At 43.6% G+C, this 27,047-nt stretch overlaps 1 protein-coding gene across 1 annotated transcript; it reads left to right on the top strand.

The window, feature by feature from the left end:
• The first annotated feature begins 18,120 nt into the window (after positions 1-18,120).
• LOC134288688 (uncharacterized) lies at positions 18,121-20,559 on the top strand. Its single transcript, XM_062854309.1, has one exon. It carries the CDS (start codon positions 18,121-18,123, stop codon positions 20,557-20,559), a length of 2,439 nt encoding a protein of 812 aa, XP_062710293.1.
• Positions 20,560-27,047: the final 6,488 nt, after the last annotated feature.

The raw sequence follows: 27,047 nt of genomic DNA, 5'->3' as shown, positions 1-27,047 counted from the left end.
ACATTTTTGCACCAAATACTTGATTTGGGTACCCCAAGTGCCTTTTGAATCAAACCAGACCCCAAGGTATTTCGAAGTCAAAGACTGGTCGATTTCTATTCCCAAAAGATTGAGTTTCAGTTGGGCTGGGTTCCGCTTTCTAGAAAACACAACCAACTGAGTTTTTTGCGGAGCAAACTCGATCCCTAAATCTCTTGCCCAGATTGACAGATTATTTAGAGAATTTTGCAATGGTCTTTGCAACATTTCTGCATGTGGGCCTTTTAGAGAAACCACAGCATCATCTGCAAGTTGTCTTAGCGTGCATTGTTATTATTATTATTAGCTTTATTAGGGAGATTTTCAGCCCGAGGCTGGTTCATCTCCAAGGTGCATTGTCCTTCCAAGCAACTATCAATGTCTTTCACGTAAAAATTATAAAGCAAGGGACTTAAACATGAGCCTTGGGGTAGGCCCATGTAACTAATTCTGGAAGTTGTCAGTTGTCCGAGATTGAAACTCATATGTTTTGCTGACAACAAATTATACAAGAAATTATTTAAAATTCCTGGAAGTCCACTATTGTGCAGTTTTTCTGACAATATTCCTATGGAAACTGAATCAAAGGCGCCCTTAATATCCAAGAAAACTGAAGCCAGTTGCTCCTTTTCCGCAAAGGCCAGTTGAATATTTGTTGAAAGCAACGCTAGACAATCGTTTGTTCCTTTGCCCTTGCGAAACCCGAACTGTGTATTTGAAAGCAAGTTATTCGATTCGACCCAATGATCGAGTCGTGATAGGATCATTTTTTCCAACAATTTCCTTAAACATGATAACATAGCAATTGGGCGGTATGAATTATGATCAGACGCTGGTTTACCAGGCTTTTGAATAGCTATTACTTTGACCTGTCTCCATTCATGCGGAACGATGTTGTTCTCCATGAATGAGTTGAACAGGTCCAGTAATCGTCTTTTCGCGATATCTGGGAGATTCTTTAGAAGATTGAACTTGATCATATCGCGTCCCGGAGCGGAATTGTTTGATGAAAGAAGAGCCATAGAAAGTTCCAGCATAGTGAAGGGTCTGTCCAGAGAACCGTCTCTTGGGGATGTTTCCCAAGAAATCGGTTGTGCTGGGACTGAGTCTGGGCAGACCTTTTTCGCGAAGCTGAATATCCAACGGTTGGAGTATTCGTCACTCTCATTAGAAGAAGAGCGGTTTCGCATGTTGCGAGCCACTCTCCAAAGCGTTGTCATCGAAGTTTCTCTTGAGAGACCCTCAATGAAGTTTCGCCAATAACTACGCTTCTTCGCTTTCAGCAGGTTTCTCAGCTGTCTTTCGAGCTTTGCGTACTCTTGATAAAGATCTGAGGTACCGTGCCTACGAAAAGTTTTGAAAGCATCAGATTTTTTAAGATACAACTGGGTGCAATCATCATCCCAGCCTAGTGTGGCTGGTCTTCTTTTGAAGGTTGCACTTGGAACACGTCGTTTTTGTGATTCTAATGCACTCTTATATATCAGTTCAGACAGGAATCGATACTCATCCAAAGGTGGGAGGGGATTGAATGATTCGATGCCAAAAGATACCGCTTCTGCATACTTTTGCCAATCGATATTCCTTGTGAGGTCAAAAGGAACCTGAATTGGATGGTCTGACCTTTCACTATTATGCTTTATGGTGGTTATAATGGGTAAGTGATCACTACCATGAGGATCCTCGATTACCTTCCACAAGCAATCGAATGATAGTGAACTTGACCCCAGTGATAGGTCGAGACGACTTTCTTTGCCGTCAGATGCAATACGTGTCACTTCACCTGTATTTAAAATGTTCAAATTGAAATCGTCGCACAAATCATAGAAAACGGCCGCTCTATTATCGTCATATGGTTCGCCCCACCCTGTACCATGCGCGTTCATACCACCCAGAATTAAAACTGGATGTGATAGTGCAGAAACCGCATTCCAAAGATGACGGCGGTTAATTGAAATTCTTGGAGGAATGTAAACGGAAGCTACGCAAAGTTCTTTACCCTTTACGTTTATTTGGCAAGCGACGATTTCTACGCCAGGATGAGTCGCGATTGGAATTCTATAAAATGAGTAAGTCTTTTTGATCCCCAAAAGAACTCCCCCATAATGATCATCTCTATCCTGGCGTATAATGTTAAAATCGTGGAAGTTGAGTTCATCTTCAGAAGAAAGCCATGTTTCACAAAGAGCAAATATATCACAATCAGAGTTGTGAATCAAAAACTTAAACAGGTCTAATTCAGGTTTTAGACTATGACAGTTCCACTGTAGCACAGTGATCATATCTTGTACCTCACTTGATGAATTATCCATCGAAAGATATGATCGCAGCAAGGAGGGGCCATGATTGTGTCAGATTCCGAAGATATTCTTCTACTGTAGGTATAAACATATCAATAATGCCTCTTAATGTTTCTGGAAGGCTGAGGGCATTATATAAGCGATCCACGAGAACCCTAAAAGTAAACAGTCCTCGCTTGGGTCTAGGAGGCTTGTTTGAACTGCGAGGAACATTGGTAGCTTTTTTCTTGCTACCTTGTCGATTATTTCTCTTTGAAGTGTATTTAACAGGCGGAGACGGGGATGACAGGTTCTTGCTACAACATGGATCTGAAGCTGAAGGAACCTGATTCTTCGGAGTTTTTAAGTTTACCCCGTCTCCTTTGACATTAGGCAAACTTTTGAGGGAAGACTTTAAAAAGACCTTTCGGCGCAATCCCGGGGAAGATGATGACTTCCTTTTTCCAGGTGCGTGTACCTCCGAAAGAGATCTACCCTCATCAGTTTCGCCATCGTCCTGATCATCGGAAGACAACTCCTGATAGGGATTTTCAACTGGGACAGCTGATTCAGACACGGAATCTGGTGTTTTAAAAGATTTCACCATCTCCGCATATGTCTGTTTGGAGCGCTTTATGATAGAGCGACTCTCATTTCGAATGCGTCTTTTGTAAGCCGGGCAAACTTGCAAGTCGTGTGGATCTCCGCCACAGTAGCTACATTTTTCCGCTTCCTGTGTGCAAGAGTCCTCCAAATGAGCTTGGTTGCATTTGCCACAACGGGGCTTGTTGTCGCAAAAGCTATCACTGTGACCAAACTGCTTGCATTTGGTACAATTAAAAACCTTCGGCCTAAAAAGATGCACTGGGTAAAAACCACCATCAATTACAACAAATTCCGGGAGGACGGAACCTGGAAAAGTCACTCGAAAAAACGCTGAAGGCGAGTACACCTTTTTATTTCCTTCCATGGAAACCTTAGATAAGCGTTTACAGTCTAGGATAGCCACATCAGGAATTGACCTATTTTTGAATCGACCAAAGCCGGTCTTGATGTCCTCACATGTCAGCATTTCGTCGAGGATCTTCCCCTCCACCTCCACTTCTCGTGCTGGCACATAGACCGCGTATTCAACAGTAAACGCTTCGTGTTGAGCAATTTCATTTGCTGCTTTGTAGCTAGGTGCGGTAACACGCAGCTTGGATGCTTTCACTTGGTGAATAACGGTCCCAGGATACTTACGCGTCAGCTCTCGAGAAATCGAAAGCATATTCAATGGTTTGCATTTTCGCCGGAAATAGACAACCCAAGGTCCAGGCGAAGATGGCTGATAAAACCGCGTACGAGCAATGATATCATTGGGAGGCGTTTCGCCTCCAATCGAATCGTCCATGTGGAAACAAATTTATGGAAAATAACTCAAAAGTGCAAAAGAGGAAGAAAAAAACCTTAAAGTATTTACAGTGCACTTTCTTCCTTAGGACGACAACTGTTTGGTTTGTAAACCAAACAATGTTAATAATATATAGAAAAAAAGTAAAGCAAAAAAAAAAAAACTTGTACTAATAATATACGAATTCAATTCTTATGTTTATTTTAGCGCACCCTGTAGGATGCAAAAAAAACGGTATTGAAAAAAAAAGAAAAAATAGCTAATAAAAAAAAACACAAAAAAAAAGTTCTGTTATTTACAGTTTGTACACCCTTACCCGTATACAGTAGTTTGGGAACCACTGTTATGGATGTCAAAAAAAGCACGTGGTCGAATGTGGACTGGGGATACAATAGACAAAAGCGATCAAAACAAATTGGGCGGACAAAAGAGTGTATCGAAAGAGTGATACTTATCTGACCGAAGCAGGAAGATATTTATCACAGGCAGGTCGATGGTAAAGCTGTCCGTCGCGTCTGCCTTCGCACCCGTCGCCGCCGTCCTCTTCGATGACGGAGGGGCTGATGATGGCGATAAAGATGACTTTCTTGGATGCGATGTTTCTTCTTTGATGTACGATGATGCAAGCACCTCGCTTCCCGGGTTGCGCTGGATACCACCTTGCGACAATACACTTCGCACAAGCAGGAAAACGTACGATATAAAAAACCTTCCGCACTTGCGGGGGAAAAACTCCACTTATACGAGGTCTATCGCGTGGTGAGATACGGAGCACACGTCCAACTCGTCCAAATGCACAACTGGGAATGTATTCCAGTATCTCCGGTCCGAGGTAAAGGGTGATGCGCTGAAGCTAATTGAATCCCTGACAATCACCACCGCAAACTATAGTGTTGCTTGGCAATCTCTTCTTAACCGTTATTCCAACAAGTATTTGTTGAAAAGAAACACCTGCAAGCGATTATGTTTCCCCCAAAATTGCTTTACAAATCCGCTTCCGCTGTGTCGTTGTAGAGAAATTTCAACGGCATGTTAAAATTTTGGAACAGTTGGGTGAACTCACAGCGCAAAGGAGTACCCAAGTAACCATGACGCTGGATATAGAGCATTATTTCGCTTTATAGTGTATTATATGACATGCGATATAAAGTTGTTTTGTCATATAGGCACCATTAAAGTAGGTTTAAAGTCGATAGTGGCGCTACTATTGTTGATTTAAAGCAAGCTTTACGGTGGTGATTGCTAAAGCATAGAAAATGCTTGTACCATATAGCTAATGCAATCAAATCGTATGGAATGCATACTTAATGCATCATGTCAAAAAAGAAAAAAGTATGTTTTTCATTTTTCTTTCTATTTTAATCTTCTCATATCTGTTCCGATAGTCTCACTTTGATGTCTTTTATTTTATTTCGGGAATTGAACTTAGACTGTTGAAACTAGACCACAATGAAACTCAGACGCGCTAACGCTGTGTGCTACAATACCATGTAGGGTATTGGTTCCCTTATTAAGCATGTGGCTCCCATTTTCATCCTACGAAAAACAAAGAATTGAAGCGCTGTTTGTTTTATTTCTTATTTTTGTATTTTTTGTTAGAAATGAGCACCCATGAAAACAAAAAGAACGGAATCAATCGGTGCCGTAATCGCTTGTTTTCGAATAGGATGAATATGGGAGCGTGAGATTACTGATAGAACACATACCCTATTTTGCACCTGAAAAAATGTGCAACATAAGATAACGTATACTTAGCTCGTGCCTTATTGAGTTGTGTTTTCAGCAACACTAAAAAATGTGCTGGGGTCGGAATGCCATTAGTTATCTTACTCTCGAATATAAATTCGTCTGTGTTGATTCCTAGGTTGATTCTGTTTTTTTTGTTTTATACAAACACACTTCTACCAAATAATACAATTAATAAGAAACAATACAAACAGTGCTTAAATCCTTCCTTTTACGAAATCGGGGCGTTATGTTAAATGAGGAAACCAATACCCACATATTTTTTGTTCCCTCAGCATCATTGTTTTCATGTCCTAACCAGAAACTCAAAAGACCACACATGATATAAATTTTCAAACAGCAACATCTGAGCATGATAATCTAAGTTCTACGCAGCAATCCATGATAATTTTGGTTTGTTTTTCTTTTGTTTTGAATGGTTTTGTTTCTGTTTTTTGTAATTACGTTGTGAAAAGTTGGGCATTTCAGTGGGCTGAAGTATGCTGAAATGGCCTACTTTTCACCCCTAATGCAAGTGTGCCGAAAAGTACTACTTTTCGGCACTCTTAAGAGTGTTGAAAAGTAGCACTTTTCGGCACTTTCGCTCGTACTCGCTTTTTACGTACCACCTTGCCTACCGTAGATTCAGCCCCTGCCTCTACATCTACTGAGTAGCTCGAATCCGAATCAGGATGATTTTAACTCCGATTCGAACTTCGAAGCTAGTGTAAAGGCAGCTGCTGAATCTGCTTTTGCTTTTGTCTGCGCACAAGTGTTTGACAACGGGAGGTCGATCATTGGTGACGCCTACTACACCAGAGCCTACCTGATCAAACAAAAAAAAAACTACACCGACTAGCATGAGCGCGCGCACGTGGTTCTTACTAATACGCGTTTGTCTAGTTAGAAAAGATCACAATAAATGGGTATTTTTCGTAATTACAAAAAACTTTGTATGCAACTCGTTGCAAAACTCGATTTTTTCAGCACTCGTCGTATTTATCCAACTCGGCAAGCCTCGTTCGATAAATGTACGACTCGTGCTGAAAAAATCATCATTTTGCTACTTGTTGCATAAATAACTATTTTGCAACTCGACACTATTCCAGGTTTCTAGTTTATAGGTCATTTCAGTTGCATTATGAATCATAATGCAATTGTTTGATCAACAACCTACGTTTCCTCGGTAAGAACTGACAAAGTTGTGACGGTTATAACACGACTTGCTTGATTTCAATTTAATGTCTCTAATGTTAAAGCACGTGCTCGTTCCCATTGAATCATCGCGAAGCACGATGGTACTAATAGAAATGATCATATTCTAGTGAAAGTTTTTTGTCATTGCAAAAAAACGTTGTATGAAACTCGTTGCAAAACTCGATTTTTACAGTACTCGTCATATTTATCCAACTCGGCAAGCCTCGTTGGATAAATGTACGACTCGTGCTGTAAAAACATAATTTTCCAACTCGTTGCATAAATAACTATTACAGTTGTTTTTTTTGAACTTAGGGGTATTTTTCTGTTTACAACAATGGAAGCTTTAGTAAAGGCATATATAAAGTAATAAATGCTTGCATTATTGATTGCTATAACGCTTTTAATATGGTAATGGAATGAAGCATTGAACAACAGCCCTACAGAACTTTACAGAACTGTCTAAATTTCTTAATGCTTCAATGCTTCCATAATGTAGATTAAACGCTTCATTACTTGACAGATGTAAAATAAAAGTTATCTTGCATTAGCTAAACTATAATACGATTGAATTAATGTTATGATATAATGCTTGTGGTTACTTGGGTAGTTTGCTGGTTCAATTACTTTGCTCCAGGGTTGATGAGCAATCCCTCAAAGATTGGGAAGAGTACCTTTCCGCTGGTAACGATCTCACTTACACCAATATGGTTGAATTCCACACCAAAAAGGATACGCACTCTGGAATCTCTATCGATCAATGCAGATCATTTTGCACTACCCAGCCCAATAAAGCACAGTTCCCCCTCAAAGCCTTTGAAGTCGTCTCAAGGTCCCCCCTCGTCTAGGATAAATAGTTATGCAGCTACGGAAAACTACCCATGAGAACGTTCGAGAATCCTTCGAGATCCTTCGAGAAAATGTCGCTGAAGGATAGGCTGAATTTGGTCAACGCCAAGAAGATATGTAACAACTGCTTCCGCGGACATCACGTCGTCCGCAAATGCTCCTCTAAGCTTCCGCGTCGTATTTGCCAGAAACGACACAACAGTTTGCTGCATCCTGGGTTCGACTCGTCAACGACCGGCAATAGAAACTTGAACTCCGGTCAAGGTCAACCACCTCAGTCGACTAACGTAGCACGATGTGAAATCGAGACGAACTCGGTGTCAACTGAGCAATCCATATTTTCAAACTCAGTGTTTGATCCACACAGTGTGAATGTGTTCTTGTCTACCGACGTACACGTTTATGGGACGTTTGTGGATACGGGAGAGAGCACTTTGCTCGGGTGTTATTGGATTTGGGCTCGCAATGCTGTTTAATGAGCGAACGACTCTGTCAACAATTGCGATTGGTTCGCCGCCGAATCAATCAGCCCATCTTCGGTGTCGGTGAAGCGCAGATTTGGGCTGTTGGCTCAGTTAGTACCGAAGTTCGATAACGATTGGAGAAATTCGCTGTACCATTAGATTGCCAGGTTCTTCGTGACATCACAGCAAATCTGCCCGCGGTTACGATCCCGAAGAACAATTGGTCCATTCTTGAGGGCATTAACCTTGCCGACCCAGAGTACAGCGTGTCTTGCAAGATTGACCTGATTACACTAGTTTACAAAATAAAACGAAAGTCGTAAACTTCTGTCAATGACCAAAATTTTTGAAGTACAATTTAGCACTGATTTCGAAACCGTGCTTCAAAATTTTTTAAGTAGAAAAGTTTTTGAGTTTTAGCTTAATATCGAGTTTTACAACGTTAAAAAATATGGAATTTACTAAAATTCAAATATCTTGCGTTTTGTTCAACCAATTTCAAATCTTTTTCCATAAATTAAGAGCTGAATACAATACCATTCGATCATCCGAATGCAGGTTTTGCGTCAGATTGATGAAAATCAAGATATTGGCGAGTTTTAGGGACAATCTCCTTAAATTTTAGCCAAATTTTCAAAAAAAATATGAAGAAATCTATTTTTTTCAATAAGAAAAAAACAATCTAAAAATTCTTTCTCAACGTTTATTTGACATATCATATATAGGTGAGTTACAGTAAAAAATTCAGCTCAATCGGAGCATTGATTACGGAGAATGAGATATCTGAAATGAGCGACGTTGCTTAAAAATAGAACAAAAATCGATTTCAAATCATCAACCTTGTATGAAAAGTCGAAAAAAATTCCGCTCTACTGTATTTTTTTTCCTTCGCGTTTTCGAACTCAGGCCATGATTCTACACCAAAAACGATCATCAGCTTACCGAGTTTAAAAATGCTGTAAACTAGTGTTATCGGTGCTGAACACTTCTACACCTTCCTGAAGGGTGGCCGGATAAATTTGGGAGAGACATCACCGACACTTGTGGAAAGCGTGTTTGGATGGCTTGTATCTGGGAAATCGTCGAATGCTCCAATTACCCACCCCCACTGTGTCATACATCCACCCTAGAATCGCTGGACAGAAACATCGAGAAGTTTTGGCAAGTAGAGGAAGTTGATACGAAGGTTCTGTCCCCAACAGAGCAGTACTGTGAGGAATTCTACAAGCGGACGGTATCCAGAGATCCCTCTGGTCGGTATGTGGTCCAATATCCCAAAAAGGAGGAATTTTCTCGAATGATAGGTGACTCCTACCCCACTGCGTTAAGGCGGTTGGAAGGCCTTGAACATAAGCTGGACAGAAATGAGCCCCTGAAGGAAAGATATCAAGCGTTTATGGAAGAATTCAATTCACCTTGAACATATGCGTGTGTTGGCCTACCCCATTAGACCAACGCGCGCATCTATATTTTTAGTCTCTACCGCATCCGCACACATGCGTACGATTCAACTGTATTGACGATAGTGACAGGTATTCAACCTGTCACCGGGTGAGTAGGACAGAAAAGAGACAAAAATAGCGATTAAGATAGCTAACTTCTGCGTGGTATGATTGCTATTCCGAGTCCTATCTACACAAAGTTAAATAGTTTATTTGGTTACACCTAATCCTAGTGAATTGATAATTAATCTAATATTAAGTTACACATACTGAAGTGGTAAGAATATTTTCATCTAAAGTGTAAACATCCATACTAATTTGTGCTCATCAACTTCGCACGCTAGGTGAACCTGAACTACGTATTACCATTGTTAAAAATCTTATACATACTCCAAGCCACAAATAACCCTTCAACTCGGTAAGGTATAGATTATAAGAATTCCTCGAAACCGCATCAATCATTATGTATAATGTTATTTAGGACCAACTACAAAACACCTGAAAGCTCGAAACCGACGTGAAAACGCAAAGGGAACTAAATGTAAGTAGTATCCATCCCACATTATGCAAAGTCATGAGTCAGAACTTTAACGTATGCTAGACAGGGGTTCGTCTAACCGCTCTTGCGAAGCATATAATACAAGATTTGTACCCTTCGAATTCATTAAATAGTTTTAAGTAAATTTCAATGTTCTTTACCAGGAAAATTATATTCTCACGCTGTCGACACAACAACCGGATCCTACGTTTTATTTCTATTCCGGTAGAGAATAATAATTTGGGAAATTCTCCCTTACCCGTTGGAATAAATCCAACATAATATAGGGTAGGGCGGGGCAAGATGGGTCACCTAAGGATGGATTACCATAACTTTGTAAATACAAATCGTATTGGTTTGTATTCGTCCGTTACTCTTTAATACACTTGTTAGCTATGCTAAAAGTCGATAAAAAGTTCATAAAATACAAAATATTATGTTAACCCGTTTCGGTCCTAGTTGGGAATTTAATTTCAAAAAATTACTGTGACTTCATTTTCTAACCGATTTTTACGAAATTTTGAACGAAGATCGCGCTACATCTCTAGTTGTATGGAAAAATATTAAAATGGTATTTTGGTCCTTGGGGTCTGAGTTATTGAAGGGGTTATATGGGTCAAATCGGGTCGAAAATGGACCAAGTTCCTTTTAACCCATGATTACTTGTAAAAAACACATGCAATATGATTGCAAACATGTTCAACTATCTTTTTATTATCACAGACGCATAGTTTGAGTAAATTGGGATTGTCTGGTTTTGGTTCCGGATGTTCCGGGTCGCGTTTGGGGTGCGTTCGGAGGACACTTCTCACACGTTCCCTACACATGACATTTTTTTCTCGCATAATTCTAAAAACAGGCTTGTCATGATTGATTCTTCATAATTTTGTATACTAAGTATGTTGAAGGAATATTCAAAGGTTTTTGGACATATTGGCCGCCGTCCCGGATGTTCCGGGAACCTGGGACCACCCGGGGAAGTGGCCATTTTGCAAACAGTTATAAAACATGACTTGCGACATATCAATCTTCATAATTTTGCAAAACAATTATGTTAGAGGAGAATTTTGACGTTTTTGGGCATATTGGCCACAATTCCGGATGTTCCGGGAACCTGGAACCACCTGGGGAAGTGGCCATTTTCCAAATTGTTATGAAACATGGCTTGCGACATATCAATCTTCATGGTATTGCAAAACAGGTATGTTAGAGGAGAATTCAGAGGTTTTTGGACATATTGGCCACCATTCCGGATGTTCCGGGAACCTGGAACCACCCGGGGAAGTGGCCATTTTCCAAACAATTATGAAACAAGGCTTGCGAAATATCAATCATCATGATTTTGCAAAACAAGTAAGTTAGAGTAGATCTTAGAGATTGTTGAACATATTGGCCGCCATCCCGGATGTTCCGGGAACCTGGAACCACCCGGGAAGTGGCCATTTTCCTAATTGTTATGAAACATGGCTTGCGACATATCAATCTTCATGATTTTGCAAATCAAGTATGTTAGAGTAGAATTCAGAGGGTTTTGGACATATTGGCAACCATCTTGAATATTCTGGTAACCTGGGACCACCCGGAGAAGCCCAAATAAATTATGCAACATGGCTTGCGACATATCAATCTTCATGATATTGCAAATTATGTTGGTTAGAGGAGAATTCAGATGGTTGTGGACATATTGGATATTACTCCGGATGATCTGGGAACTTGCAGCCATCCAAGGAAGTGGCCATTTTCCCGGAACATCCAAGATGGTGGCCAATATGTCCAAAAACCTCTGAACTCCACTCTTACATACTTGTTTGGCAAAATCATGAAGATTGATATGTCACAATCCATGTTTCATAATTGTTATGGAAATGACCACTTCCCCGGGTGGTTCCAGGTTCCTGTAACATCCGAAATTGTGGCCAATACGTCCAAAAATCTTTGAATTCTACTCTAACATATTTGTTTTGCAAAATCTTGAAAATTGATATGTCGCAAGCCTTGTTTCATAACTGTTTGGGAAATGGTCACTTCCCCGGATTGTCCCAGGTTCCAGGAACATCCAGGATGGTGGCCAATATGTCCAAAAACCTCTGAATTCTCCTCTAACATACTTGTTTTGCAAAATCATGAAGATTGATATGTCACAATCCTTGTTTCATAACTGTTTGGAAAATGACCACTTCCCCGGATAGTTTCAGGTTCCCGGAACATCCGGGATGTCGGCCAATATGTCCAATAACCTTTGAATTCTACTCTAACATACTTGTTTGGCAAAATCATGAAGATTGATATGTCGTAAGCCATGTTTAATAACTGTTTGGAAAATGGCCACTACCCCGGGTGATTTCAGGTTCCCGGAACATCCGGAATTGTGGCCAATATGTTTAAAAACCTCTGGATTCTCCTTTAACATACTTATTTTGCAATATCATGAAGATTGATATGTCATAAGCCTTGTTCCATAACTGTTTGGAAAATGGCCACTTCCTCGGATAGTTCCAGGTTCCCGGAACATCCGGGATGGCGGCCAATATGTCCAAAAACCTTTGAATTCTACTCCAACATACTTGTTTGGCAAAATCATGAAGATTGATATGTCGCAAGTCATGTTTCATAACTGTTTGGAAAATGGCCACTTCCCCGGGTGGTTCCAGGTTCCCGGAACATACGGAATTGTGGCCAATATGTCCAAAAACCTCTGAACTCCACTCTTACATACTTGTTTGGCAAAATCATGAAGATTGATATGTCACAATCCATGTTTCATAATTGTTATGGAAATGACCACTTCCCCGGGTGGTTCCAGGTTCCTGTAACATCCGAAATTGTGGCCAATACGTCCAAAAATCTTTGAATTCTACTCTAACATATTTGTTTTGCAAAATCTTGAAAATTGATATGTCGCAAGCCTTGTTTCATAACTGTTTGGGAAATGGTCACTTCCCCGGATTGTCCCAGGTTCCAGGAACATCCAGGATGGTGGCCAATATGTCCAAAAACCTCTGAATTCTCCTCTAACATACTTGTTTTGCAAAATCATGAAGATTGATATGTCACAATCCTTGTTTCATAACTGTTTGGAAAATGACCACTTCCCCGGATAGTTTCAGGTTCCCGGAACATCCGGGATGTCGGCCAATATGTCCAATAACCTTTGAATTCTACTCTAACATACTTGTTTGGCAAAATCATGAAGATTGATATGTCGTAAGCCATGTTTAATAACTGTTTGGAAAATGGCCACTACCCCGGGTGATTTCAGGTTCCCGGAACATCCGGAATTGTGGCCAATATGTTTAAAAACCTCTGGATTCTCCTTTAACATACTTATTTTGCAATATCATGAAGATTGATATGTCATAAGCCTTGTTCCATAACTGTTTGGAAAATGGCCACTTCCTCGGATAGTTCCAGGTTCCCGGAACATCCGGGATGGCGGCCAATATGTCCAAAAACCTTTGAATTCTACTCCAACATACTTGTTTGGCAAAATCATGAAGATTGATATGTCGCAAGTCATGTTTCATAACTGTTTGGAAAATGGCCACTTCCCCGGGTGGTTCCAGGTTCCCGGAACATACGGAATTGTGGCCAATATGTCCAAAAACCTTCAAATCCTCCTCTACCATACTTGTTTTGCAAAATCATGAAGATTGATATGTCGCAAGCCATGTTTCATAACAATTTGGAAAATGGCCATTTCCCCGGGTGGTTCCAGGTTCCCGGAACATCCGGAATTGTGGCCAATATGTCCAAAAACCTCTGCATTCTCCTCTAACATACTTGTTTTGCAATATCATGAAGATTGATATGTCGCAAGCCATGTTTCATAACAATTTGGAAAATGGCCACTTCCCCGGGTGGTTCCAGGTTCCCGGAACATCCGGAATGGTGGCCAATATGTCCAAAAACCTCTGAATTCTCCTCTAACATATCTGTTTTGCAATACCATGAAGATTGATATGTCGCAAGCCATGTTTCATAACAATTTGGAAAATGGCCACTTCCCCAGGTGGTTCCAGGTTCCCGGAACATCCGGAATTGTGGCCAATATGCCCAAAAACGTCAAAATTCTCCTCTAACATAATTGTTTTGCAAAATTATGAAGATTGATATGTCGCAAGTCATGTTTTATAACTGTTTGCAAAATGGCCACTTCCCCGGGTGGTCCCAGGTTCCCGGAACATCCGGGACGGCGGCCAATATGTCCAAAAACCTTTGAATATTCCTTCAACATACTTAGTATACAAAATTATGAAGAATGAATCATGACAAGCCTGTTTTTAGAATTATGCGAGAAAAAAATGTCATGTGTAGGGAACGTGTGAGAAGTGTCCTCCGAACGCACCCCAAACGCGACCCGGAACATCCGGAACCAAAACCAGACAATCCCAATTTACTCAAACTATGCGTCTGTGATAATAAAAAGATAGTTGAACATGTTTGCAATCATATTGCATGTGTTTTTTACAAGTAATCATGGGTTAAAAGGAAGTTGGTCCATTTTTGACCCGATTTGACCCATATAACCCCTTCAATAACTCAGACCCCAAGGACCAAAATACCATTTTAATATTTTTCCATACAACTAGAGATGTAGCGCGATCTTCGTTCAAAATTTCGTAAAAATCGGTTAGAAAATGAAGTCACGGTGATTTTTTGAAATTAAATTCCCAACTAGGACCGAAACGGGTTAAACAAGCAGTTTTAAAAAGTGATCGATTTTGCGCCGTGAAAAAAGTGCGGGGCAAGATGGGTCACCTTTTAGGTAATTCACATTTTCTCAACGAAAAACGTCAAAATATAAGATTTGTTCCGCATTCATATATGCTCCATATCTATACCGAGTAAACAAGAGCTACTAGTAAACATTTTATAAATTGATTTGGAATATAAAAAACTTTACGATTTGAGTGGTCCTGAGGCGACTTGAAAATCGATGTTTTCATTATAAAATTATCATTATTTTATGTTATAATTTTGAGCGTTCATTCCACATGATTGAAGTGAGTTATGAGATAGTCTTGTAATAAAAAATAAATAACTTTTGAATGCTCCAAAAATACGTTCAAAATTGAAGGTGACCCATCTTGCCCCGCGGCCGTTTATATGGAGATTATATGGAATGTATCGCATAATAAAAATGGCTAAAAACCATTTTATTTTTTATTTCTAATGAGAGTGAGTAATTTTTCAATCAAAGCCCCAAACTTTTGTATATTCATCCTGGTCATCTAACAAAATTATTAACAAAATCAAAACATGAGTAATGCGCCCGGAAATGGCACTGACCCATCTTGCCCCGCCCCACCCTAATTTTCATTTATCGGACGAGTTGAGCGTGATGCCGAGTCGCGGATGTATCAAGTCGGGTGCGAAGGGGGATAAAGGCGCGCGAAAAATGTCAGATGAAGGTGGTGCGGTTGGTGGTCAAAGTGCTGGTGGTGGTGAGATTCCGAATGTGGTAGTTGTGGATGAAACTTTGGAAGGAACTTTGTGCAAGACGTGCAAAAAAGCGGACACCAAGATGATGGTTCAGTGTGACAAATGCGATCAGTGGTTCCATTTCTCCTGTGTGGGTGTTTCTGAAGATATTGCCGACAAGAGCTGGAGCTGTACAAACTGCGTTACCGCGACATGGATCCAGCGAACTGAGGCAGCTTTAGACAACGGCACCAAGCGGGACGATAACAACCTGGAGCGCAAGTCAACACGCGCACCAATCTAGTGATTCCTCCAGGAAATGAAGTCCATAAAGCTGCCTCCGTGGATCGAAATCCCTTCAACAGTGTTCGGAAATCCTCAACAAAAGTGGCGACCGATCAAACGAAGGCCGATCAGCAGAAGCAACAGTGGGAGCTCTCTAACAAAGATAATCGGAAAGCAGATGTTCCGGTCGAGGACGCCGCAAAAGCCTTGTCGGAGGTTTCCTTTTCTTCGTCGCAGAAGTCAGCGGTTAGTCGTGCAAGGCTTCAACTGATGCGGCTACAGGAGGAAAGAGAATTCCAACAGCAGCAAGAAGAGCGCCGAAGAATCGCGGAAGAAAAAGCTACACAAGAACATCGAAAGTATCTGGAGGAGAAGTACCGGTTGCTCGAAGAGGCGTTGAGCGAGAAAGGATCGAGGAGAAGTGAAAACGGATCGAAGAGCCGCAGTGAAGCCTCGAGTCGAGTGGTTGACTGGGTACAGAAAACCAGCCAAATGCAGCAGATCGTACCAGATGCTAGTGGTTTTAGTAGGGATAAACCACAACTCCCCGTTGACAACATGGAGCCAACGCAAGCCACTGGGCGGCTCGTACAGCCACGAATTCGTTTCGAACCAGATGCCCATACCGGTCAACAATTCGACCTGTGTTCAGTGATTCAGCCAAATCACACAGCAGCAGCAACGACCGCAGCTGCGAGACGGCCATCGCAGTCCAATCATTTCCGTCAGGGAGGAATGCCATCAAACCCTATCGGTGATCCGTTCACTTGGTCATCCAGACCCCCATTCAATTCCACTACATTTGATGGACAGGTCCAGGCTCCACCGGCCTGCTCTACCGGTGTTCACCATCAGAACCCTCAGAGTGGCATCCGCGCCTTCCACGGACTGTCTCAGGAGGAGTCTCAGGATGAATTTCAGCTTTCTCGATCCCAAGTGGCAGCCAGACAAGCAGTACCGAGGGATTTGCCAACGTTTTCCGGTAATCCAGAAGAATGGCCGATATTTCTGTCGATGTACAACCGTACGACCACGATGTGCGGATTTACCGAGGAGGAAAACCTGGTTCGACTGCAGAAGAGCCTGAAAGGCAAGGCCTACGAAGCGGTAAAGAGTCGGCTGATGTTCCCTGGAAACGTTTCAGGCATTCTGTCGACCCTAAAGATGCTATTCGGGCAACCCGAAGTCATTATTCAGTCGCTAACTGAGAAAATGAGCTCTCTACCGGCCATTAGCGAAGACAAACTGGATACACTGATTGATTTTGCCGTACACGTGCAGAACTTCTGTGCCACCGTAGACGCGTGTGGACTGCAGGAGTATATGTACAACGTTACGATGCTCCACCAGTTAGTCAGCAAGCTGCCATCGTCGCTCAAACTCAACTGGGCGCAGCATCGTCTAATGGAACCCACGGCCAACCTGGCGACCTTCAGTAGGTGGATTTACACCTTGGCAGAAGCGGCAAGCATCGTCACCTTCTCGCCGCCGGTGCAGCATGAAAAACCTTCCCGAAATGAGGTTCACGGTTCAAAAAAGGGAAATGCGTATCTCAACGCCCACTCTGAAGCTTCCGAGGAGAACACGAATGCTTCGTCTAAGGAACACGCGAAACCAGCGCCGGCGAAACAGGTTTGCCCAATCTGTAAGGGCACTTGCAAATCCGCCGACAAGTGTGAGCGCTTCGTCGAGTTATCCAGAGAATCACGCTGGGCAGCTATCAGGGAGTTTGGTATGTGTAGAACCTGTCTGCGGATTCACAAGGGAAACTGGATGTACCTACCGGCATCACTAGCTGCTGCACAACGATTCGAAGGAAAAGCCTCAGAATACCGTCGCCACAGTTGCAGCCGGAAACGAAAGCAAGCCATCTGCTCCACCCTGCCCAAATACATCTGGATGCAATACTCACCAAACAGCCGCCAGCTCTGCGCTGTTTCGCTACCTCCCTGTCGTATTGTACGGCAAAACGACCGTAGTTCACACGTACGCCTTCTTGGACGAGGGCTCCGAGCTTACCCTGCTTGATCAAGAGCTGGCTGATCTGCTAGAGCTGGATGGTGCCGAACAACCGCTATGCCTGCGTTGGACGGGAGGAACGGAACGCTGTGAACCGGATTCCCGAGCATACAATCTCCAAATCGCTGGAGCTAAGGAGAGAAGCAAGCGGTTCGATATCAACGACGTACGAACGGTGAAGGAACTTAAGCTACCATCGCAAACATTGGATATGACCAAATTTTCCCAGGAGTATTCACACCTCCGAGATCTGCCGATCGACTCCTACCGAGATGTACGACCACGCATACTGATCGGAACCAAGCACGCCCACCTTGGACTTGTCTTAAAAAGTCGAGAGGGAGAGTTCGGGTAGCCGATAGCAGTTAAGTCACGGTTGGGTTGGACCATCTGTGGAGGACAAGGCAGTGATCGTGGAACAAATCTTCACCACTACAGCTTTCACATCTGTCCGTGTAACACTGAAGCAGACAAGGATCTACACCAAGCGATGAAGGACTACTTTTCCCTCGACAGCCTAGGAGTCATCAAACCGGACAAATTGCTGTTATCTGCCGAAGATGAACGGGCTCTCACGCTGCTACAGTCGCTAACGCACCGCCGGGAGGGACGATACGAATCCGGCCTACTCTGGCGATATGACGATACCCGTCTACCGGATAGTCGATCCATGGCGCTGCAACGGTTCCAATGCCTGAAGAAGCGGATGCATAGAGAGCCAGAGCTGCAAACAACCTTGCAGGAAAAAATCGACGAGTACTTAGCCAAAGGCTACATCAGGCTGCTCAACGATGAGGAAGTTAACCAGAAAGTACTGCGCCGATGGTATTTACCGGTTTTCCCCGTGACCAATGCGAACAAACCCGGAAAGGTGCGGATAGTGTGGGATGCCGTGGCATGCGCCTACGGCACATCGCTCAACTCGGCTCTTCTCAAAGGACCAGACCTACTTTGCTCTCTCCTCACAATTCTGCTCCAGTTCCGAGAACGTCGCATCGCGCTTACTGGCGATATACGTGAAATGTTTCACCAGGTGTTGATCCGTAACGAAGACCAATTCAGCCAGTGCTTCTACTGGATGAACGAACGTGGACAAACCGAAGTGTATGCCATGCAGGTTATGACTTTCGGAGCATGCTGCTCCCCAACTACTGCACAGTTCGTGAAGAACGCAAATGCCGACCGTTTCGCATGCGACTATCCAACGGCACATCAAGCCATCACGAAGTCCCACTACGTCGACGATATGCTGGTCAGCGTGGACACCGAAGAGCAGGCCATCCAGCTGGCTAAGGATGTAAGGCACGTCCACCAGCAAGGCGGGTTCGAGATTCGGAACTGGATCAGTAACTCAAGTATGGTGCTGGCGGCGCTGCAAGGAGTAGATACCTACGAGAAATGCCTCGACCTGTCTTCCGAATTGGCCACAGAGAAAGTTTTAGGCATGTGGTGGAACACGACCGATGACGTCTTCACCTACAAAGTGGGATGGAACCGATACGATCCGGCTTTGTTAGGAGGTGAACGCAGGCCAACGAAACGGGAAGTTCTTCGCGTCTTGATGACCATCTTCGACCCGCTTGGTCTAATTTCCCACTTCCTGTCGTATCTAAAGATTCTGCTACAGCAAATCTGGCGATCCGGCGTACAGTGGGATGACGAAATCGAAGACGACGCCTACGATAAATGGCTTACTTGGTTGAAGGTGCTTCCACGCGTCGAACATGTGAAGATTTCCCGGTGCTACAACTCCGAGTACCTTACAAACGAAGCCGACGAAGTTCAGCTGCACACGATGGTGGATGCTTGCGAGAACGGCATGGCCGCCGTTTGCTACCTCCGTTTTGCCCACAAGGGATCCGCATCCTGCTCCATAGTTGCAGCCAAATGTCGAGTTGCTCCGCTCAAGTTCACGTCAATACCACGACTGGAGCTCGAAGCCGCTGTAATTGGCGCCCGACTATCGCATACCGTCCAAAAGGCGCTAAGCTTCAAGATCCATCGGAAGCTGTACTGGTCGGATTCCAGAGACGTCCTCTGCTGGATCAACTCAGACCACCGGCGTTACAGCCAGTACGTGGGCCACAGGATTAGCGAAATATTAGAAACATCCGAAATGAACGAATGGCGATGGGTGCCGGGCAAGCAAAACCCTGCCGACGACGCCACCAAGTGGAATACTTTACCAGAATTGACGCCTAAAGACAGGTGGTTTAACGGTGCGGATTTTCTCTGGCGCCCTGAAAAGGACTGGCCGAATCCGCCCAACTGCAAGGATTCGACCGATAACGAGTTACGTCCGTCGCTGCTAGCACACCACGCTTCTTCGGAACCAGTACTCCGCCTCGACGACTTTTCGTCATGGGAGAGACTACGACGAGTAGTCGCATACGTCCACCGATTCGCCGATAACTGTCGTAACAGGCGTCGAGGAATGCCGACGGCTACAGGACCACTTACGGCGAAGCAGCTGCAGACGGCTGAGCACTCCCTGATTCGACTTTGTCAACGGGAATCCTACGCCGACGAGATAGCGACGCTGCAAAATCCACAGCAACATCCAGAGAAAACAACGAGTGTAGCAAAATCCAGCTCGCTATACCAGCTGACACCTTGGCTGGACGATAACGGAATTATGCGCATGCGAACCCGCATAGCTGCATGTCATTACGCCACTGATGGCTCCAAGAAACCAATAATCCTTCCCCAAAAACATCAAACCACCCGCCTGATCGTAGCACATTACCACCGTAAATACCATCACCACAACCACGAGACGGTGATAAATGAAATTCGGCAAAAATTTCGCATTCCCCGCTTGCGTGCGTGCTATCAACAAGTGCGCAGAAATTGCCAGCAATGCAAAAACCAGAACGCAGCTCCAAATCCACCATTCATGGCCGATCTTCCGAGCTCGAAACCGACGTGAAAACGCAAAGGGAACTAAATGTAAGTAGTATCCATCCCACATTATGCAAAGTCATGAGTCAGAACTTTAACGTATGCTAGACAGGGGTTCGTCTAACCGCTCTTGCGAAGCATATAATACAAGATTTGTACCCTTCGAATTCATTAAATAGTTTTAAGTAAATTTCATTGTTCTTTACCAGGAAAATTATATTCTCACGCTGTCGACACAACAACCGGATCCTACGTTTTATTTCTATTCCGGTAGAGAATAATAATTTTGGAAATTCTCCCTTACCCGTTGGAATAAATCCAACAGCGTGCAATCCCCCTCGAAAAGACCCCCCCCCAGTGCTGGGGGGAATAGTTCTACTGGCAGACATCGAGTAGATATACCGTATGGTCCGCATGCTGTAACCGTTGGTTCCAAATTGGACTTGTAGCTCCGCCACAAGAATTATTGATATTTCCAATTTCCTTTCCCGAATTCCCGGTTATGACTAATACGGCCTTTGCGAAGTAAGATCCCACTAATACCAGTATGGAACGGATGGCTTCACTCAGTTGGCTTGATGAGTGCAAGAGCTCTGTTCCACTTTTACTGTACCCACTGTTTGACGGGCCGTCTGACAGTATAATATTGTAAAGAGACTGGGTAAAGTACTTCTTGGTCTTTAGTTTGACAGACAGATGGAGCCTGCAAAAATCGAGTATATGACCAAATTATGAGCGCAAAAGATTAAACAATGGATGTATGTTGAATGTTGCATGTTTAATCTAGCTCTGTTCCACAGATGGCCGTTGATTATAAAAGCCAGAAATGCCAATGATCAATCTCTTTTTCCGATCAAGATCACCAGAACAGAAAGTAGTGCGCGCGTGTAAATAGTGTACATATTGTAACAGGTTAAAATTAATTTATAGTTTGTGAAGATGATCCAATCACCAAGTACGCTTTCACCACCGTAACGTATGGATTATAGCCGTGTCGTCGTTTTTAGCTACACGAACGCTCCACCAGGATTTTTATATGGATGATTTTATCTGAAGAGAGAATACCATCGACCTAGCTATGCATTTGTGACAAGAGATGACGGAGCTACTCAACCGTGGAGGCTTTCGGCTGCGAAAATGGTGTTCCAATTTCCAGGAGGTCCTTGAAGGAGTTCCCGAAGAGGATTTAACTACTCAATTCAACCGAACTTTCGTTTCTCTCTGCTCTACGGAGAATTATTGCTCATCGTGGGTTACCCGAACTCGTACACGTATTCGGATAATGCCACAAACTTCGCTGGGCAAAACACGAACTTCATGCTCTCTACCAAATGCTCAATAACCGAACCGAAAATGCTCGTATCGCTACCTGTCTCGCAACGAATGGGATCAATTGGCATATGGTCCCCCTTCGTGCCCCAAACTTCGGCGGCCTCTGGGAGGCCACAGTTAAAGTGGCTAAAAAGAACCTCGTTCGTCAAATTGGGACTAGTTCATTGCTGCAAGAGGACCTGGAAACAGTGCTGGTGCAAATTGACGGAGCCATGAACTCCCGTCCTTTGGTCGCTTTAAGCTTCAGAAAATGTATGAGAAATTCTACTGAGAATCTCTCCAGAGATATCTTTAGGACCTCTTTCAAGCATTCCTTCATATAATTCTCCAGGGATCTTTAAGAAATTTATTGAGGAATTCTTACCAGAATTCCTGCAGTACTTTTGACTGTAATTTTCGCAGACATTTTTAAAATATTCATTTCAAATTTTCATTAACGGGTTTCTTCAGGAATCCTGTCAGAATTTTCGTAAGCAGTTTTTTTTTCTTTTTCCCTATAGAAATATCTAAAATAATTCCCGCAGGAATCTCTACAGGACGTAAAAACTTGAAGTATTTTTAGGCAAAGTACGAAGATATTCTATTCCTAAGGAAGTCAAGGAAATTTTCCTTACGGTAAGCTCCAGGTCTGACCGGGAATCGAACCCGTCACCCTCAGCATGGTCATGCTGAACACCCGTGCGCTATTTGGGCCCATGAATTTATCAAATGCTATTAATTCCAATGCACAAGTGTTTTAACAATACCAGAAAGCTCAAGACAGCAACCATCGGAGAGAGCAAATCAGTCACGTAACCAACGGAGAATCCTCCCCTTGGAAATCCTCATACAGCTTCTGCTTCAATTTATATCAATACCTCCGACAGGAAAATAGCATCAAAACATAGCCGACGTCGTCGGCACCTGCTGAAATCCTTCCAAGCAATCTCGTGCAGTAGATTTTTCTCAGTTTCAATACATTTATCACCACATGGCCTTATCACTCTGCCAGCCTCACCACCGACCGCCCTCACAGTTTCCTCCAACGCCGATATCAAATTACTCAAACTACGAGAATGCAGTTTCTCTCGATTGATCTGCCTCCGAACCCAGTGATGGGAGACGGGAGATTGATATTTGTTGAGAAGGATTTTCCAGCCCTCTTCACCTGCAACACCTATTACCCTTCACCGAATAAAATAGCTTAAAATCAATTAACCAACTTATTTTTTCAATCTTTTTTTTTCATTCGATCTTGCGGTCATAACATTATTTAAGTGAGCACTAGTCATTAAAGAAAATGCCTTAAAGTGAATATTCATGCAAGAACTTGTTGTTGAGTTAGTGCTGAGCGACCGTGGCGTGACACACATCCAGATGAACGGTGTTCGATTCCTACCTGCAATTCCGCTTTTTTACTGTTAAGGACACATCCTTTAAACACAGCTCACACTACACATTGCACTGATACCTAGGCTATATCTAATCGAGGGGCGCAAATTCAGTGATGTGTCCTCCGTATCCTGAATCAAACAGCACAAGGAAGATCCGTGCGGCAGCCCGAATGTGGTGCAGTAGAAGCAAATCCCGGCTCTGCACCGGGAAATTCAATGAAACAGACTAGGAACGCTTTTAGCCACACCAACTTTTTTTTCCTTTCCTCTCGCAATCAATGAATATGGAAGTAGAATTGATGTTAAAAGCATTTTTCACTTGATTTTTCTTGTCGTCGTCGTCGTTCTTATTTCATTGCAAAACCCGACTTGGGGGATGTATCAGGATGGTGATTAGTTTTTTTCTTAGCAATTCCAAATCGAATTCCACTAGAAATTGCGCAACGAATTACCACAAGTAATTCTTCCAGGAATTCCACAAGGAATTCCTCCAGGAATTCTACATGGAATTCTACAAGGAATTCCTCCAGGAATTCCAAAAGGAATTCCTCCAGGATTTCCACAAGGAATTCCTCCAGGATTTCCACAAGGAATTCCTCCAGGAATACCACAAGGAATTCCTCCAGGAATACCACAAGAAATTCCTCCGGGAATTCCACAAGGAATTCCTCCAGGAATTCCTCCAGGGATTCCATAAGGAATTCCTCCAGGAATTCCACTAGGAATTCCACTAGGAATTCTACTAGGAATTCCACTAGGAATTTCACTAGGGATTTCACTAGGAATTCCTCCAGGAATTCCACTAGGAATATTTCAAGGAATTCCACTAGGAATTCCTCCAGGAATGCCACTAGGAATTCCTGCAGGAATTTCACTAGGAATTCCTCCAGGAATTCCACTAGGGATGCCTCCAGGGATTCCACAATGAATTGCTCCAGGAATTTCACCAGGAATTCCTCCAGGAATTTTAATAGGAAATCCTTCAGGAATTCCTCCAGGAATTCCACCAGGAATTCCTCCAGGAATTCCACCAGGAATTCCTCCAGGAATTCCACCAGGAATTCCTCCAGGAATTCCACCAGGAATTCCTCCAGGAATTCCACCAGGAATTCCTCCAGGAATTCCACCAGGAATTCCTCCAGGAATTCCACCAGGAATTCCTCCAGGAATTCCACCATGAATTCCTCCAGGAATTCCTTCAGGAATTTCTCCAGGAATTCCGTAAGGAATCCCTCCAGCAATTACTCCAGGAATCCCACCAGCAATTACTCCAGGCATTCCTTCAGCAATTCCTCCAGGAATTCCTCTTGGAATTCCTCTTGGAATTCCTCCAGGAATTCCTCCTGGAATTCCTCCAGGAATTACTCTAGGAACTCCATCAGGAATTTTATCACGAATTCCTCCAAGAATTTCACCACGAATTCCTCCAGGATTTTCACCACGAATTCCACCAGGAATTCCTCCACGAATTCCACCAGGAATTCCTCCAGGAATTCCACCAGGAATTCCTCCAGGAATTCCACCAGGAATTCCTCCAGGAATTCCACCAGGAATTCCACCAGGAATTCCTTAAGAAATTCCACCAAGAATTCCTCCATCTCCATCCACTGATCTCTAGAAATTGCACCAGAAATGTTATGATTTCGACCCTTCCTCCAATTCAGGCCTCCTGCAGACGAAGATCAGAAACGACGACCTAAGCCCTCCCAGTGGCCAACCGAGAGAAAGATGCACTTTCTTGTTTCAAATCGATGTGATGCTTTTTGCTGATTTCAATAAATTTCGATCTTCGAACACACCGGGCCCGGATGCACCTTGAACACGATTAGGTGAAGGAACGAAACACTGCAGCCGGAGACGACGGCACGGCGGCGGTTGGGACGAACGCATTTCCTCATCATAAATATGGATGTTTTTCAACAACCGACCGACCGACTCCGGCGGGTGGTGACGACGATGCTCGCTGTTCTCGCGTTTCTCACTGCTGTTTGCTTCCGGATCCGTTTTTTGTTCTCTTTGAATGTGCTATTGCTGCTTCGAGGGCAACATCCCATTACTGATGCAGTTTTGTAGTGCTCTGAAGCAAGGGGTACACCTGGGTTTCGATTGCTTGAGATAGGGATGCTGTCAAGCTCAGCTAAACTTCATTGTAGCTAAAGTGAAAAGTGTAATATATATTTTCCGGTTTCCTGTAACTGTGGAGTAATACAATTTGAGAGTTTAGATCGCACTAGAATTCTCGAAAGAATTTTTGACGGTCCCACCCCACAGTAATCGTTCAAAACAAATAATACAGCTTCCGCAAGATCTGAAGTGTTGTCGATAGCGAAGATGCCTCGGAGAAGGGAATGTATCCGATTACGAAGAGAATGCACAGGAGCATAAAAATAGATTTTGTAACAAATAATTACAGTCAATAGGTTAACATAAACAGTCTTACATTTTTTTTCCTGCGGTTAGCTAAAGTTTCCAGGTTGATCAGTCTACAGCGATTTTCAGCAGGTAGTTCAGTTGGATTAGACCAAGGAAGGCGACGCAACGCATATCTTAAAAATGATCTCTGAATGCTTTCAATTCGGTTTATCTGTTCATTGTGATACGGCGCCCAAACCTGGACCGCGTATTCTAGTGTAGGTACTACGCACTATTGAAGGGTAAAGAGTTATCAACGCATACACGTCTTCGAAGGCTGCGGCTGGCCTGGCCTTAAAAGTAGCTATTACAGAGGCTCCCGAGATGTTCAGGTCTGCTATGCAGAAATGCCTGGACGAGGGAGTTTTCCTAGAAGCTTGGAAGAGGCAGAGCCTGGTATTATTGCCAAAGGCGGGGAAACCACCCGGAGACCCGTCGGCATATAGACCAATATGCTTGATTGACACGGCGGGGAAGGTGCTCGAAAAGATCATAGGTACTCAATAGAATGTTGAGGTTCACCGAGGGCGAAAATGGTCTTTCGAGCAACCAGCAGCTTCTGGAAGGGGAGGTCCACCGTAGACGCTATCTTGTCGGTTACAAAAACCGCCGAGAAAGCACTCGAGCCTAAGAGGAGGGGAATTCGCTTTTGCGCGGTAGTGCCTCTGGATGTAAGAAATGCATTTAATAGCGCCAGCTGGTCTGCTATTGCCGATGCGCTCTTACGTCTGGGGATACCGGAGTACCTGTACAAGATTCTCGGAAGTTACTTTCAGAATCGTGTACTAGTCTACGACACGGAGGTGGGTCGGAAGTGCTTTCACATAACCTCAGGAGTCCCGCAAGGATCCGGTGTTATGGAATGTCATGTACGACGAGGTGTTGTGGTTAGAGTATCCAGTGGGAGTGGTGATTGTCGGTTTTGCCGACGACATTACGCTCGAAGTCTACGGTGAAACGATCGAGGAGGTAAAGTTGACTACCAACCACTCGATCAAGGTTGTGGAGGCGTGGATGCGGTCCAGGAAACTGGAGCTGGCTCACCACAAGACAGAGGTGACGGTTGTTAACAACCTGAAGTCGGAGCAGCAGACGGAGATCAGTGTAGGAGAGTGTACTATCCTGTCAAAGCGCTCCGTCAAACACTTGGGCGTGATGATCGACGATAAGCTTACCTTCGGTAGCCACGTCGATTATGCCTGTAAAAGAGCCTCCACAGCTATTGCGGCACTGTCCCGGATGATGTCCAATAGCTCTGCGGTGTACGCCAGAAAGCGAAAGCTTCTGGCTAGTGTTGCTACGTCCATACTTAGGTATGGCGGCCCGGCGTGGAGTACCGCGCTAAATACTGAATGCTACCGACGGAAGCTGGAAAGTACTTACAGGCCTATGTGCCTGA

Source organism: Aedes albopictus, chromosome 1, assembly GCF_035046485.1.
Source record: "Aedes albopictus strain Foshan chromosome 1, AalbF5, whole genome shotgun sequence".
Classification (NCBI taxonomy): domain Eukaryota; kingdom Metazoa; phylum Arthropoda; class Insecta; order Diptera; family Culicidae; genus Aedes; species Aedes albopictus.
The sequence above is the reverse complement of the archived record's forward strand: the minus strand, read 5'-3'. Positions and strand labels throughout refer to the sequence as shown.

What these genes read in the sequence shown, in the direction of transcription:
- LOC134288688 (XM_062854309.1), top strand. Translation starts at nt 18,121, where the DNA reads ATGAAGGACTACTTTTCCCTCGACAGCCTAGGAGTCATCAAACCGGAC.